Source organism: Aptenodytes forsteri, unplaced genomic scaffold, assembly GCF_000699145.1.
Source record: "Aptenodytes forsteri isolate BGI_AS27 unplaced genomic scaffold, ASM69914v1 Scaffold114, whole genome shotgun sequence".
Classification (NCBI taxonomy): Eukaryota; Metazoa; Chordata; class Aves; order Sphenisciformes; family Spheniscidae; genus Aptenodytes; species Aptenodytes forsteri.
The window spans coordinates 3,143,195-3,158,360 of record NW_008795364.1 but is presented as its reverse complement, the minus strand read 5'-3'; the positions used below and the strand labels follow the sequence as shown (position 1 = coordinate 3,158,360).

Below are 15,166 nucleotides of genomic sequence, written 5' to 3'. Positions count from 1 at the left end.
ATTCCCCCCCCCACCCCCCCCCCAAGTTTCCTTTCCAGGGGAAAAAAGCCACATAAATTTTTAGTTAGATTGTGACCCAGCTTGTATTCTATGTGTCTTTCAGAAAAAGCCCAAAGTGCTTCAGGAAAATGACTAGTGATAGAAAATCATTTATGCTAGAAGTGTAAATGATTTGTATACTTGAACTACAAAGTTATATTGTTAGCCTAATATATAATTTACCTATTGTGTATTTGCTGACTAAAAAAATGGAAATTTGGGAGATGTTGCTAAAGTAGGGAGAAATTAGCACAGTTTTATTTTTTCTACCGATAAGGAATTTGTAAAGAAAACCTGGATGTAACCCTGACTGTACAATTTTCTTGTATGAAGCACTAATAGTGAAAGCAAGCAGGCCACTTCATGGCCTCCCATAATTCTTCCAAGAACAGTTGCCAGAAGTATAAATTTCCGGTAAGAAACTGGTTTCTTTTTTTATGAGTTACCAGCATTGGAGGCAGAAATCTTTCTCAGGAATAGCAGCAGCTTTGCAGGGGCTGTTTCTCTATCCGGACTCCAATTTGAAGTGAGAAAATAAGGAGAACTGTCACTAACTGGTTCCATCTCTGGAAAATTTTGAGCTTGCAAGTACATCAATGGTAACTGAATTTGGATGGAAGCCTACCTACTGAGAAGGAACATGTTAGGAACTTGGGAAATAAAAAGCCATTTTGTCAGTGTAAGTGTGAAATGTATTTAAGTATATGACTTCATAGTGCCTAATGCTTTTTTTTTTTTTGTCGTCTCCCCCTGTGCCCCCAGGACACCTACAATGGCAGGAGGTCTCTTTTCAATAGACAGAGATTACTTTCAGGAAATTGGAACATATGATGCTGGAATGGATATTTGGGGTGGAGAAAACTTAGAAATTTCTTTCAGGGTAGGTAAAACTCTTCTCTTTTCAGTGTGCTATTACTCAGGATAGTGCATCTTGAGTTCTGTAAAACACAGATCTGCTGCCTGCTGCGTCAGTGTCCTCTCCTGCTGCAGTTAGCAGTTCGCCTCCTGTCAAGTTCCTCCAATGGAGATACGCAAAGACTGTATCTGTCAGTGAAAAGTGCATGGTGAATAGTTGGCAGAGCCTTGTGATTAAAAGATTGGGATGGTCATTCTGAAGAATGAATGCATGTGTGTTAAAAGGAGTTCAGTTAGAAAAGCTAATCGGGGAGCGTAAGTTAAGGCTGATGTCATCAGTGTATGGTTTAATTTATCAGTGAAATGTGAGCACCTCTGTTACAAACTCTCTCTTCTTGCTGTTTTCTAACTTAATGATTGCATGTGTTCATTTGGATATGGACCTAACAAGCACTGTACTCGCTTTCATTCCTACCAAATAACACTATTTCCTTTTGGCTTAGTTATTAGCTCAGAGTATATAAGTGGATACTTCTGAAGTAGTTCAGCTTTCTGAATCTGCCATTTTTAGAGGTCCAAAATAAAATTGAAAATATTTTCAGAAACCTCACTTGGGAAGTGAATGGGGTTTTCTACATGGAGATTCTATTTTATAGTGGACTTTCTTGGACAGATCACCACCTGTTACTTCCCTGTGATTCATGTGAGCCTTTTCCTTCCTTCGCTGTCAGCTTGCCCAGTTCTCTAAAGTAGTCTCTTGTTGATGCATTATTGCTGTGAGGCCTGATGTACTCTTTCTTATGCTACCTTACTCAGGCTTGTGAGCATCTTTATCTGTTGAGCAGGAAACAGGCATACATTTCTCTTCCATGCAGTATGTATTTGTTCTAGACCTCAACTAATATTGTTTCTCTAACTTGAACAGAAGCAAGTGATTAACATTTTTAAACTTTTTTTAACGACTTGAAGCTATGCAATAATTGTTCTATCACTTTCAGATCTGGCAGTGTGGTGGCACTTTGGAAATTGTAACTTGTTCACATGTCGGGCATGTGTTCAGAAAAGCAACACCATACACTTTTCCAGGAGGTACAGGGCAGATAATCAACAAAAATAACAGGCGGCTTGCAGAAGTCTGGATGGATGAATTCAAAAACTTTTTTTATATCATTTCCCCAGGTGAGCAGGTCTTTGGTTATGAGAAATACCTATTAAGAATTAAAATGTTATTACTACTGGGAAAGAACATGAGTTATTTAAATGAAAATGTTATTGCTTTGAAGTTCGTAAGACAAAGCTCACGTAAGATGTACAAAATGAAAGGTCTTAATTAAAAAATAATTTTGTTAGCCAGAGATGTGCCCTGAAATCTTTTCTTTTCTTTTTTTTTTTTAAACATGCACATGATTTATGAATGAGCTTCCTGTGCAGTAGAATTAATGGAACGTCAAACAGCTGAACCGTAGTGCTGAAAACTAGCCATCCAAATACATCTCGTAACGTGCTGGAGTTTGGCCTCTGGCTTCTGTGTTGTAGGCGTTCCAGGTTGAATAGATCAGAAGTGATTTAAGTGAAACCCTGTAGCAGGAGTGGCAAAAGTTAATGTCTTCTGGCTTGGTTTTTGAAGTTTGCACTTCACTATTCAGAGTATAGGTGCAAGTTGCCAATATACTTCACTGTGATGATATTTATTATGTTTCTTAAAATGGATGTTAACAAAACAAGAGGATGTAAAATATGAGAGCAAATTTCCTATGAACTCAAACTTTCTGGGAAAAAAAAATCAGGAAAAGAAAGGAAGCCTGGGAAATACTGCATTATTACTTTCAGCTACAGGATTTTTTTGTTGTTTAAAAAACCAGAGAGAGACAAACTTTGGGTAGCAATAGACATCCTCTGTAAATACTTGAGACATTAGAGACATTCGACTTTAAATAGTAAGTGGTAGTTCTATATGCCACATCTGCTTTTCCAAAGACATATCTTTAAAACTAGTATTTCCTTATGACTTGCTTATTAAACCTGCGTTAGTAGTGAAATTTAAAAGCTATAATACAGGTAGTATGAGTCTGAACAGTGTCAAATTTTAGATTGCAGGTTTCAAGAATACTTGTGAGAACAAGTGACTGTGCGGATTTATGGTGGTTTTTTGTCTTAAGAGAACGCATTATTCAAATTAGGATTTTTTTAATTAAAAAAAAAAAATTTGTGCTACTACTCAAAGCTTGTTAGGTGAAATCAGAAGCTAACAGCTTATGGTTACTGCCCTGTGTTGTTGTTAATGAAGCGTTATGGGTTCAAACATGACACATATAGATATATCATTCAGAAAAGTTGTATATAAATAGGTGCAATTGTTTTTGGTTAAGATTGGTTTTATGCATACATGTCAAGCTAGGTTTTAAAATGTACTAAGTAGCTGGAACACCTAACTATAAAAATAACCTAATTCTTAAAAACAAATGCAAGTTACTGAACACCATGATAAGGGTGTGTTATGTCATATATAATCTCTATAGTCCTTCCATTTCATGTGGTAACTGTAGCTACAAAAGGAGTTACACTGAATTTTGTAGGATTGTTGTTTTGATAGGACTTTCTTTCATAGCTTTGCAGTATTGTGGAATATGCATGCATTCTCCTGTTGGAGAAAAGGGATGAAAGAATTTAATTTAAAATAGCATACAGTAAAAATTTTGAAATGGTGAAAGTAACTTAAGCAATTATCTATAACTGCACTGTATATTTTCTTTCCTTTCAAAAGATGCATGACTGCATAGCTTGTATGTTAATAGCCTGAATGATTGGTGGATAGGAGTGTGTGCTCTCCGAGCTCCTCTTAGTGCATCTGCACCTGCTGACTGGCACATGATCTCATTTGTGTACCCATATCCGTACTGACACTGCACTAAAGTTTGATACTAGAATTTCCAAGTGTTTCGAGAATAGGATCATATAGTACCTGAATAAGTTGCGTTATTCTGAAATTGGTTTGTTGCCTGGGGCTGTGAAGAGAGTGGTTAGTACTGTGGTTCATTCTTAGCTATGATATAATACCTATTGTTTAGAGAATGAATACATAAATGTACTCAGTGCCACTCATGCCTCTCACCCCCCAAATCCATGTAAGTTGTGGGAGCCAGTAGGTATTAACTAGAAAGGATTACTATTTTGGGAAGTTCACAAACACCTTACTGTTGTTATTCTAGTATCTCCAATCTTACCCGAGTGTTGCAGACCCTGATTTTACCTGTTGACAGCAAATAACATCAGTGTAAATTTCAGTAAGTCTTTCTGGCCAATAGTTGTCTCAGGAACTCAGTGAATCTCTGCTGCATTGGCTCATTTAGCCATACCCTGCTTTTCCAGGTATCCTTCTAATATAAAAATTTAAATGTTTAGTTCTTGCAGAATGATGGTGTAGTGACCCTCTGGCAGAGTACAGTATGCAGCCTGTGAAAGTCTTTGCTAGTACAATGTGTACTTTCAATATTACCGTGACAGTGTCACGAGTTTTTGCAAGGAGTGAGGTGAGAATTTTTAAGCTGATGCTGGTTTGCTAAGCCTGTGTGCAGATGAGCAAGAAAAACAAGCAATCCTCTGTGTACCCAGGTTTTTTTTCCTCATTAGTTGACATGGATGAGAAAATTGGATTTTGAAGGAGGTAATATACTGACAGGCATCATCGAGCCTAGCTAACAATAAATTTGTTTCCTCCTTTATATCCTTTCTCTTCTGCTCCCTTAAGATAGTGAATCACAGAGGGATTGGTCCAGGAAAGCAAACCTAAGATTCTCAGGTAGCTTCCCCACTTCAAGTAATCTGTGTTGTCTGGGAAAAAAAAAGGCTTACTGTTTGAATGATAGGAACTCAAGAGACTTTTTATTATTGATGTAGTGTAGTTAAATGGAAGGCTGCCCTCTTGAAAAGTAAGCCCGTAATCCTTTTTTCTTTAATAAGTACAGCCTGGTAGAAATTGTTACTTGTCTGTTTTAAGCTTTCATGCATTTTAGAAGCCATCTCTCTGCTTAGAAGTGGTTAGGTACAGATGGAGGTTGGGCAGGAAGGGGTTGCAGCAGCTGCTGCTCAGCCAAAATCAAGCCTATCTTATTGCACTCAACAGCTATCCTCCACGGCAGCAATAGCACTAGCTGTAGTCTTTTCTCATTAGCCGACAGTTTTCCTCACAGTCATGCGTTACAGCAGGGCGCTGTTTTCCAGACCATTTCCTCTTAGGTTTTCAGAAAACGGATCCAGTATGTGCAGGTGAATAGTCTGATTCCTGGCTCTGGTCGGCTTGTTCTGCAGACTCTGCCACTTCTTTGTGATTTCTAGTGTTGGCCTTTCATCACTTTCTCCAATCTAAAATACGAGGACTGGATAGTCCAAGGTGAGGCTTCATGAGATGGCGATGTCAGTCTAACAGCTTGCTGTGAGGAGAGTGCCTTGCTTTTCATGGCAGGTGATAGGGCTTCACCTCCCTTCACTTGTTGGTTGTTCATATATGTCAACCGATTTGACTTGCTGAACTTGTCAGGATTAGTTGCCCTGTGGGCTGGCGCTCTACTGGTTAAGTTAGCACCTGTGTCAGCACAGGAGGTGCAGCAGGAATCCAAAGCTGAGCAAGGGAAAGCTGCCCCTTTCCGCAGCAGCAGCTGCAAATCATTAGCCTGGTTTACCGCAGCTACCTCCCCCTAACCTTCTCCTAACTACTTATTAATGATAAACTGACAGTTGTAGAATTTGTTGGTATCCTTAATCTAAAGGTGAAGCATGGATATTTTCAGACCGTGTGGTTTTCCTGTGCTGCATGTGAGTCTGAGTTCCAGCTCCTACATGCGCCTCCCTGCTCCTTGTCCAGCGTGCATCCTTGTCATTCAGCAGCCTCTCGTATCCCAGCTGGTGAGCTGAAGGCATCCCAAACAGCAGCTCCGATGAGCTTGGGTAGAGCCTTGTCTAGCTCGTATGGAAATTAATTTTATTCTTGACCAAAAGTTTGCCGCAGAAGGTATTTTCCGTTGCACTGGGGCTAAGTGGACAGGCAGAAGGCCTGAAAAGACAGCATTGCAGAATTACCTGAGCAAGAGCCATCTAGACATAGACAGACATGTTATCCTGAAAACTGGATCAGTAGGCCTAGTTTCTAATCGCCGCATGCACTTCTCTCTAAGCAAGCACAGTAAGTCAAGGTTCAGTATGAAGACTGAAATGGATAACGTTTTTATTTATGGTTGATAGGGAGGACAGCGAAGGAACTGAGTCCACATTTTGCAATGTAGCTAAGCCTGTGTTCAAAATATGTGCTGAGTGATTCCACGTGTTCTTGTTTTCAGCTAGTATTCCCTATTAACATTAATTAGGAATGCAAATAATGTAGCTATTCAAATTGGTTTTAAATGATAATTGCTTATTGAGTTTCATAATACTAAATAAAAACAAGTTCTATAATTTTTAACAGAAGACTAGTTTTAGATGAAAGAGTTTTCATGCTGTGCTTTTGCTAATGATTGAGCAATTTATAATCATGACGAAAACATCATGCTTTTTTTTTCAAAGCAGTTTAGCATAAACATATTGCCACACATTGAACTTGGCAAGCAAGTCTTCAGCTCTTGAAATTTTGAGAATGGCAGAACTGTTGCAACACAGCTGATAGGAAGCTTAAATATAAGGTAGCAAAGAAAATTAAAGTGCAGAAGTAGTGTTCTACTGATAGACATCATTATATGTATGTTTTTGTAAAGGTGTAAGGAAAGACCATTATATATTACTAATCAGAGTAGTCTGGTACTGCATACCAAACTTCTTCAAGAATAGTGACAGCACAAGCAAGTGGTGAGATGAATCTTACATTTGTAGAAGAGAACTGGTGATGGTGTGATTGGATGATGTGATGTGGGGTTTTTTTGCCTTATCAATATTTTTGTTTCCATCTTTAAGCATATGTGTGACAAAGAGCATGCAATTGTCCCACAGCAAGCAGCAAGCTGTGTGACAAATAGAATCATCAGGGAGGTCCAGGCTTCTAATGTAACTGGGGTTTGGGGGAGGGGGTTGGGGAGGGGAGGAAATATATATGGCATGGTCAAGTAAAGACAACAGTAGCAAGTACTGTTAAATACTATTTCTGATTTTTTTTGATTTTTTTTTATGGATTTTAATGATTTATAATCTTGCAGAAATCCACATTTTATATACAAGAACAGGAAGTCTTAATACAAGAAAAGCTTTTTTTTGTTTTTTTTTTTTTTTTGTTTTAAGCCGAGCATTTAAAGTACAAAAACACTGGAAGGTATATGTCACTGTTGTGTGTGTATATAAATTTTACCGGTCTGTGGAGGGAATAGTGATTTAGACATGTACTTAATTTTTGATACGCTTTTATATTTTGCAGTTTTCCTAGTTTGTTTCAATTTTTTTTCCCCAAAAGAACCGTTACCCATAAGTAACTGCCGCTTCACTGTATAGTACAAATGTATAGGAACACTCACGCTAGTTTTGAGTAATATAGATAAGGTACCGGACTAATAATGGTTAAATGGAATATAATACACAGCTTTTATTTCATTGTAATGGAGGGAAAATCAGGTGGCACTTTTCTTTCTACATGGTGACATTTAAAACTACCTTAAGAAACAGTACAATTGTATGCTATTAAGCATCAATTTGCCTTTAATTCTTCATGGTTGTGACTTTAATTCTTATTGCCATTCAGTGATGTGACAAAGCCTTAACAGTGTTGTTTTCTTGAAGGTCAGTGTAGCAAACTCTGATGAATGAGTTTTGAGTATCGTAAGGTTTTTGTGAGGATGGCATGATAACTCTTTCATCCATCAGCTGCTTTTTCATCACTGAAAAATGAAGAACTCCATACTTAGCTGTGGTTGGTACAGTCTTTCTCTTCTTCATCATCTTTTGAGAGAATGCTCCTTTTGGTGTAGAGCAAATACTTGCTTTGGTGAAGACAGGGCAGTGTTTGGGGGGTTTTTTTGGTCTTGTGTTTTTTGGTTTTGGATTTATTTTGTGACTGGAAAGGCCAGACTGAAGGTTTCTGGGATTCTGTTCTAAGAGATTTTTAAATTTCATTCACACTATTCAAAACTGCATTAGAAAACAAGCTTTCCTTTCATTCCCTTGCCAGTATAGTTCTCTGGCATCTTTGTTAAAAAGTCTTTAGTGTTTGTGGTTTTTTGTTGTTTTTGTTTGGTTGGTTTGTTTTTTTTAAAAGCCTAAAAGCCTGGCTAGCATTTTTTCTTTCTGGAATATTGAAATTACTAATGTTTTTATTGATATTTACAAACATTTAGCTGAAATTATGCAGTTATCTGTCTTAATTGAGTAGAAATACACCATCTGCTGGCAGGTCGATTTAATAACACAGTATGCCAACTTAGAAATATCTCAAACTGTTTCAAAAGGTCAACAACTTTAGAGGTAATTCACAGTCCTCTAAGTGGAGGGATTTCTGACAAATGTATGCAGCTGGAGGTCTATAGTGTGGTGGCCAGTTGAGCCATATTTGTGGTCCATGAGGGGAATTTAAATTGCTAAGACTTGTTTTTGTTCTTTTTTTGGTTTGGGTTTTTGTTTGGTTTGGGTTTTTTTGTAATGTATTACTTTTGGCCTGTGTGGTATGGAGTGTAGTGTGGAAAATACAAAAAGAACGTGATGCCTGAAAACTAGAAATTATCCTACCCTTAATTAATTAATACTATTGGAATATTAATGTCAATAGTGCTTAATTCTGGTGAGGCAAAAATATCTACTGGTCATGCATACCTTCCTCAACCCATCTGAAGATGGGACTTGCACAAATTAATTTTCAGAAGGAATTAAAACAACCATAAAGGAGTGGGAAGATACAGGAAGAATGAGCACTTCGATAAATGAGGAGCAAAGGAGAAAAGGCAAACAAAATACCACAAAAAATGATAGCAGTCCTGATGGTGAATGTACTTCCTGCAAATGCTGCAGTTATATTGAACAAATACTGAATTATTAAAGGATTAGTTCCCTGTATGAAGGCTGCTTTCTGACTGTTTCTTTGTGCAGTTAGATAGATGATGAAGGGTCCAGCAGGTGGTACCTGGCTTACAGAGTTAAATTAAAATGGAATTCTGCTTGCTCCACAAAAGGAGACTGCTATGTTATGCTGCATAGATATGCACCCCAGTTGCCACTGGGGGTAGAATGGCAATAGTGACTATAACGGTTTCAGCCTTTCTCCTCTGATAACTTAGTAAGCAACTGCATTCAAATTGTTTCACAAACCACACGTAAGAAATTACCATGTGTAGCATAGAGGTAGTGATTCCATCTTTTGTATAATTATCTGGAAAAAGAAGTCACAGGTAGTGACTGACGTGTACTCTCTGAGAATATAAACAGCATAATGCTATATTAAAAAAAAAATCATTTCTTTGTGTAGAGATGACTTTCTAAAGAGAAAGTCTTTCATGCAAGCAGAGTATTATACTGATGATTTTTGTATTAAGTGGAATTATATATGTTTATTAGCAGCCATTGAATAAAACTTTCTTTGTTTCTACAGGAGTTACTAAAGTTGATTATGGGGACATATCGTCACGACTTGGACTAAGACGCAAGCTCCAGTGCAAGCCTTTCTCCTGGTACCTGGAGAATGTTTATCCTGATTCCCAAATTCCACGCCATTACTTTTCTCTGGGAGAGGTAAGATTTTATCCTACACATTTATCTACCCTATGTAAAGTACATTGTGCAGTAAGGTGTTTGTATTCTGAACTGATAGTGCAAACAGGTTATCTCCAGCAAAGTTCAAGTATTTTGCACCTGCGTTCCTGTCATCTGTAAAATGATACATCTGGCTTCTCAGCGGGGCAGAAAACTGAACTTTGGTGTACAGTACTGTAATTTGAATGTTTTCCCTTTTTTACTACAGTACTAAATGTCACACATAGAAGGGCTTTAGAAATATTCCTTCAGAAATGTATAGTTACGGATAACTTTCTGTATAATGTTCTCTATGTAGAGTACGAGCAGAGTTTTGCTTAAAAAACTAGACGAGGTCAAACAAAGACTTTGCCTGAAAACTGCTCTGAACTTTACCCCCAGAACCCTTGCCAGTGACCAGCAAATTTCAGTGATCCCTAAGCTTTGCTGGGCATTTCTCTATTTCTTCTTTAAAAGTTTAAGTGACTGTAGAGGTAGGACAGATGATGCCGACCTAAATAAGTAAGCACCTACTCTCCCCTACAAGTGATGTTGAGCCAAATATTGAGCCTGTTGTAGGGTGATTTTGTGCTGTTTGTTTTTAAAATAAATGCTTTTAACAAAATGGAGCAGGCATTCATGCTGCTGCATGACTATCAAGAGACTTGATATTCATGCCTGCTTACTATATAGTAATACAGGGATTAAGGCTGTAACTCAAGAAGTGAGGAAATTGAACCCAGTCACCTGTGATTTCAAAGGGAATTAAACCCACCGTGCCTAGGAGAGTGCTTTAAAAACTCTAAAAGTTTTGGGCTGGAGACTCAGTTGTGTCCATTCTGTTGTAGCTGAGTCTTTGAGCAAAAAGTCCCCAAGATGGAAAGATCCCCAAAAGAAAGCAAAGAAACAAACGTGGTTCTGTAACCTGGTAGCTTGAACATTTGCTTGGGAGTTTGAGTCTTGGACAGTGGCCTCTCATTGTAGTACGGTTCTGATGTTTTACATTTCATTCACGTAACCTCTGGTGTATAGCAGAGAGAACTGGTGCCGGTGTGGTTTGATATGGACCTAGTTCTCTTCTAAAAATAACAACCTTTGGCGATGTGCTCTTTTTCATTCCCAGATAAGAAATGTGGAGACAAATCAATGTCTGGATAACATGGCAAGAAAAGAAAATGAGAAAGTTGGAATCTTTAACTGCCATGGAATGGGTGGCAATCAGGTGACAATTTTTTTTTTTTTAAATGATCTTAATGTATTGAATTATTTGGAACACTACTTCTCATCAGGACAATTCTTCAATTCTTTCAGTAGTTATCTTTAAAATATACTTCAGTTGTAAACTTTAGGAAACGCTCATTGAAAAGATGCCTGTAAGAGGAAATGCATGAGAAGATTCATTGGTGGCTTGTCATTTGTAGGTTTTTGAGGCCAGATTGCAATAGGTTTTAGATTAACTTTCAAGTAAAAAATGAAATGAGGGGAGGAGGAAACCACTATAAGCTAGACTTCACCTCCTGTAGGTTCTCTGGAACTGTCTTCTGGTTAGACGTCATGAATTGGCATGCTTACTTTAAAAAAAACCATGCCTGTACCTGAAATGCTGTTTTTAATGTACGTTTTTCTGGGTGTCAGTTCTGGAATTTATTTTACATCTGTTTTTTTGTTCTACTTTGTTAATAATTATTGATGAATTGTTTTCCAATACACAGAAATAACCTGTGTTGGGGATCCTCCTGTTTCTATGCAGGAAGCAGTCTGCAATTCAAAAAAAATGTCAATTTTGACTGAAGAGCTTGTTCATATAGTGTTTATATTTATTCCCCCCCCCAAAAAAAAAAAAAAAAAATCTTTCTATGCATGCTGAAGGGAAAAGGAAAAAAAAAAGTTTTGGTGGATAGTAATGAAGCAATGCACAAATGTTCCCCCTTTCCCCTGCCCCAGGAATCTTTTAGTTGAACTTTTTTTTTCAGTTCCTCTCATTCTTTTTCTGTCTAGGTTTTCTCATATACTGCCAACAAAGAAATTCGAACAGATGATTTGTGTTTAGATGTATCAAAACTTAATGGCCCAGTAACGATGCTCAAGTGCCACCATCTAAAAGGAAATCAGCTTTGGGAATATGATCCAGTGGTAAGTCTTCTAATGTCTCATTTTAATGACACAAGTCAACTTGGGTTTTTACGTGAGCCTACAGAGCAACATATTCCAGGTTGGGACCACTATTTGACAGTCAAAACAGGAAGCAAAGTCAGGATTATGTTCCCTCTGTTATTAATCCATGGTATAGTCACTCAATGGGCATCTGTATTGATTTAATTACCTGGTGAGTTTTGGGGGAACTTAGAAGAGTATTTTCAATGTGCTTTTGGATCTTCTGGAGAAAGGTAGTCTGCTAGTGTAGTGTTGTGTTATGATGAGATCAACAATGGAAAAGTATTCCAGGTAATTTCCAGTCCGTTTTACTGGACCAGTAAAAGATAATGCTAATGATCTTGTGACAAATTCAGCAGCTGGTATCTTATCTTGCACAAGGTTACAAGGAAATACTTTTCTAATTAAAAAATCAGCATCCCAAAATTATAAGGAAGAGTTTACATTTCTAATCGTGGTATGTTTAAGGTAGAGATGCTTAAAACAGCTTTATTTTAATCATTCTCTTTCTTGTACATAATATTCAAATTTATTTTGAAGTTCATATGTTGAACTGCCAGATCTAGAAATCATTGACCGTTGATCCATTCATCAATAATTTGATTTGCAAGTTCTAAAAACAATTTTGTGATTGAGCAGTGTAGTGAAGAACTCTAACTTATGGCATGGCTAGTTAGAAAAAAAATAGTTCTCAAGCTTGTTAATCTAAAATGAGTTATTGCAAAAGAAAGTTGCAAGACAAATTGTGGAGGAGGAATCTTGCCAGTATAATCATGATATGACTTATAAAGAGAACATGTAGATATTTAGCTACTAAAAAGTCATTTCACTGATTTAAGAAATACCCACCTTTTTTTTTTTTTAACTAAATAGACTTACTATAGATTTTAGTAGCTGAGGTGTTAATGAAACCTACAGCCTTTAAGACTGAAAGGAAATACATATGAATGATGATTTTTTGATTAGGATGGCAGTTAATGTGGAAGACAGTGGATCTCTACTAGGATTTCTGCACATTGCTCGCAACTGCTGATAGGAGACTGAAGAAAGCTGTTGAAGGCTTTCAGGATTAAATGTTAATTGAAATGATTAAATTTGAGTCTTGGGAACCATTCACTCTTGTTTTTTATGTAGCTAGTTTACCTGACTTCAGTAAATAAGATGAGTAGTATTACTACGTGCAGTGATTCACCAAACAGCAAGTGCTTTTTATTTTGTTTCTACCTTATCAATGGTAAGAACGTTGCATCTTTAGACACCTGATTGCAATACTCTGTCTTGCAATGATTGCCACAGACTAAAACAGACTTTGCCTGTGTCGATCCTCAGCCATAAGTTTGGTTGTATGTGTGTTTTCTCTTCATTCTGTCAATGGAAAATCTAGGTATAATCTTCAGAACTTTACTGAAAGCTGTCTAATAAAGCACAAAAATAAGTTAGAGAATACTTAGCAAGAACTCCTGCCCACATAGTTGGGTGATTTCTCTGTAGTTTTTTTTCCGTCTCTGTTCAGGAGGCATATAAGAAGCCCCTTTCCCTTAATGTCTACCAGGAAGGAAAAAGAAAGGGTGGGTGGGGGAAGCTTTGTGTTAGTTATTTGTCTACTTAAGTCTGTTCAAACTCCCTTCTTCATTCTCCAGCTGCTGTATGAGTGCAGGAAATCGATGTGCTCGGGGTTTTTGGTTGGTTGGTTGGGTTTGTTTTTTTTTTTTTACCCTTTGCTGCTTGTGCACATAAGGCCTGCCTGTTCTGCCACTTTTCAGGCAGTCCAGCATCCTGGTTGTGCTGCTGAGTGAGAGAAGAAATACTGATAGTATGCCAGTCAGTACCATAGACAAGTTGATGCACTGATGAGTATCCGTAGTACAGTGGCAAGAAATGCAACTTCTGAAGATCTCTTCTCCATGAGTATAGTGCTGAGGTAGACGGAGTGGTGTAAGGAAGATTGCATAAGTAAGATTAGTAGGTATTGGAAAAGATACATGCATATGTGAATTTGTACACATCTTTTTTTAAAAGAACGTAGTGTAAGGTCAGTTTTGTGTCCCCAAGTGAGAAAAAAGCGTACTTTTGAATACCTATTCAGTGTGTTCGTTCTGATCTGATCAAAACTACTATTATAACTAATAATTGAAGTTGTAGATCTTACCAAACTTTAATTTCTAACTCCTCAAAGATCCCTAGCTGTATAGTCCTATTTAAAGAATGGTGGATATTGCTTGATAAAGAACGTGATTTAAAAGTTCAGAGTGTTCTGTTTTTCATGAAGCAATGTTTTTAGTATTTACAACATCAAATAGCGTATTTCAGTATTCTTTAGGATTGGAATCTGGAGTCAGTAACCAAGGGGTCTTGTCTAGTTACTTACCTATGGAAGAATTTTAATGGCCACTAGAAACTTTTTGGTTAGCTTATGCCTGGTGATTTTTGTAGAACTAATTTCTTTTTATTTTGTCTTCAAGAAACTAACCCTGTTGCATGTGAACAGTAACCAGTGCCTGGACAAAGCCACCGAAGAGGACAGCCAGGTACCCAGCATCAGAGACTGCAATGGCAGCCGCTCCCAGCAATGGCTGCTTCGCAATGTCACCCTTCCAGAAATATTCTGAGAGGTTCTAAAGAAAAGCAAGGATTGACTGGGCTACCTCGGCTGATACTTTGGCTACACTGTTAAGTAGCAACAGAAGAAACTTCTGCTCGGCAGAATCCACAGTTCATCAGCTGTTAGAACTCCTGCAGCTTCTCAGCAGCTGTGAACCAGCCTTCCTGTACAAGGATGTGAAACTACCACACATACTAGTGAAACTGCGCCCACTGATGATGTTTACAAGATCAAAAGAGTTTCTTCCAGCAAATAATTTAGAGAACGTTTGGACAGTGGAAACATAATCAATGAAATAGTCTCTCTGAAGAGCTGCATATCGTCATAGTTTGCTTGCACATCAGTAACCTCTGCTGAAAGTGCTGTTGTAAAGGAGAAAGTTCCAAGAATTTTTTTTCCTGGTTAGCAGTGGTAACCAGACTACTAAATATAGATCCACAAATAAATGAGAGAGAGAGAGATGGAAACGAGATTCTGTAACATGAAATAAGAATTCTGTGGTTTAAAAACAAAAAGTAAACAGGGTTTAATGGAAACTAAATCAGAACTATGAAAAGTACAATTTGTTATAGTGAAGTATCAAATTTATATGTAGATTTTATACCTCAGTGGGGGAAAATAACCAAGTCAAAAGGCAATTGTTTCTCTTTTTCAGTTGTGAAAAATAAACTTAGCTCTTGAATGTCGGATCAACTTTTTTCATTTTTTTATTTTAATTTCTTGGTTGCTGGAATTGTATCTTTCTATTACTGTCTGAAAACTGGAGGTTAACATGCTGTCTAACTTTTTTTTTTTTTGTCCAGACCTGCCGTTTCAGTTTATACT

General features: G+C 37.4%; 1 protein-coding gene across 1 annotated transcript in view; it reads left to right on the top strand.

The window, feature by feature from the left end:
- Positions 1–14,847, top strand: part of GALNT1 (polypeptide N-acetylgalactosaminyltransferase 1) — a 67,335-nt gene extending 52,488 nt beyond the window's left edge. Inside the window, exons 7-12 of the mRNA XM_009280193.2 lie at positions 802–919; positions 1,893–2,073; positions 9,446–9,585; positions 10,709–10,807; positions 11,584–11,718; positions 14,202–14,847. Coding sequence (XP_009278468.1) covers positions 802–919; positions 1,893–2,073; positions 9,446–9,585; positions 10,709–10,807; positions 11,584–11,718; positions 14,202–14,348 — 820 coding nt within the window. The 3' untranslated portion in view covers positions 14,349–14,847. The remainder of the gene's footprint in view (positions 1–801; positions 920–1,892; positions 2,074–9,445; positions 9,586–10,708; positions 10,808–11,583; positions 11,719–14,201) is intronic.
- Positions 14,848–15,166: the final 319 nt, after the last annotated feature.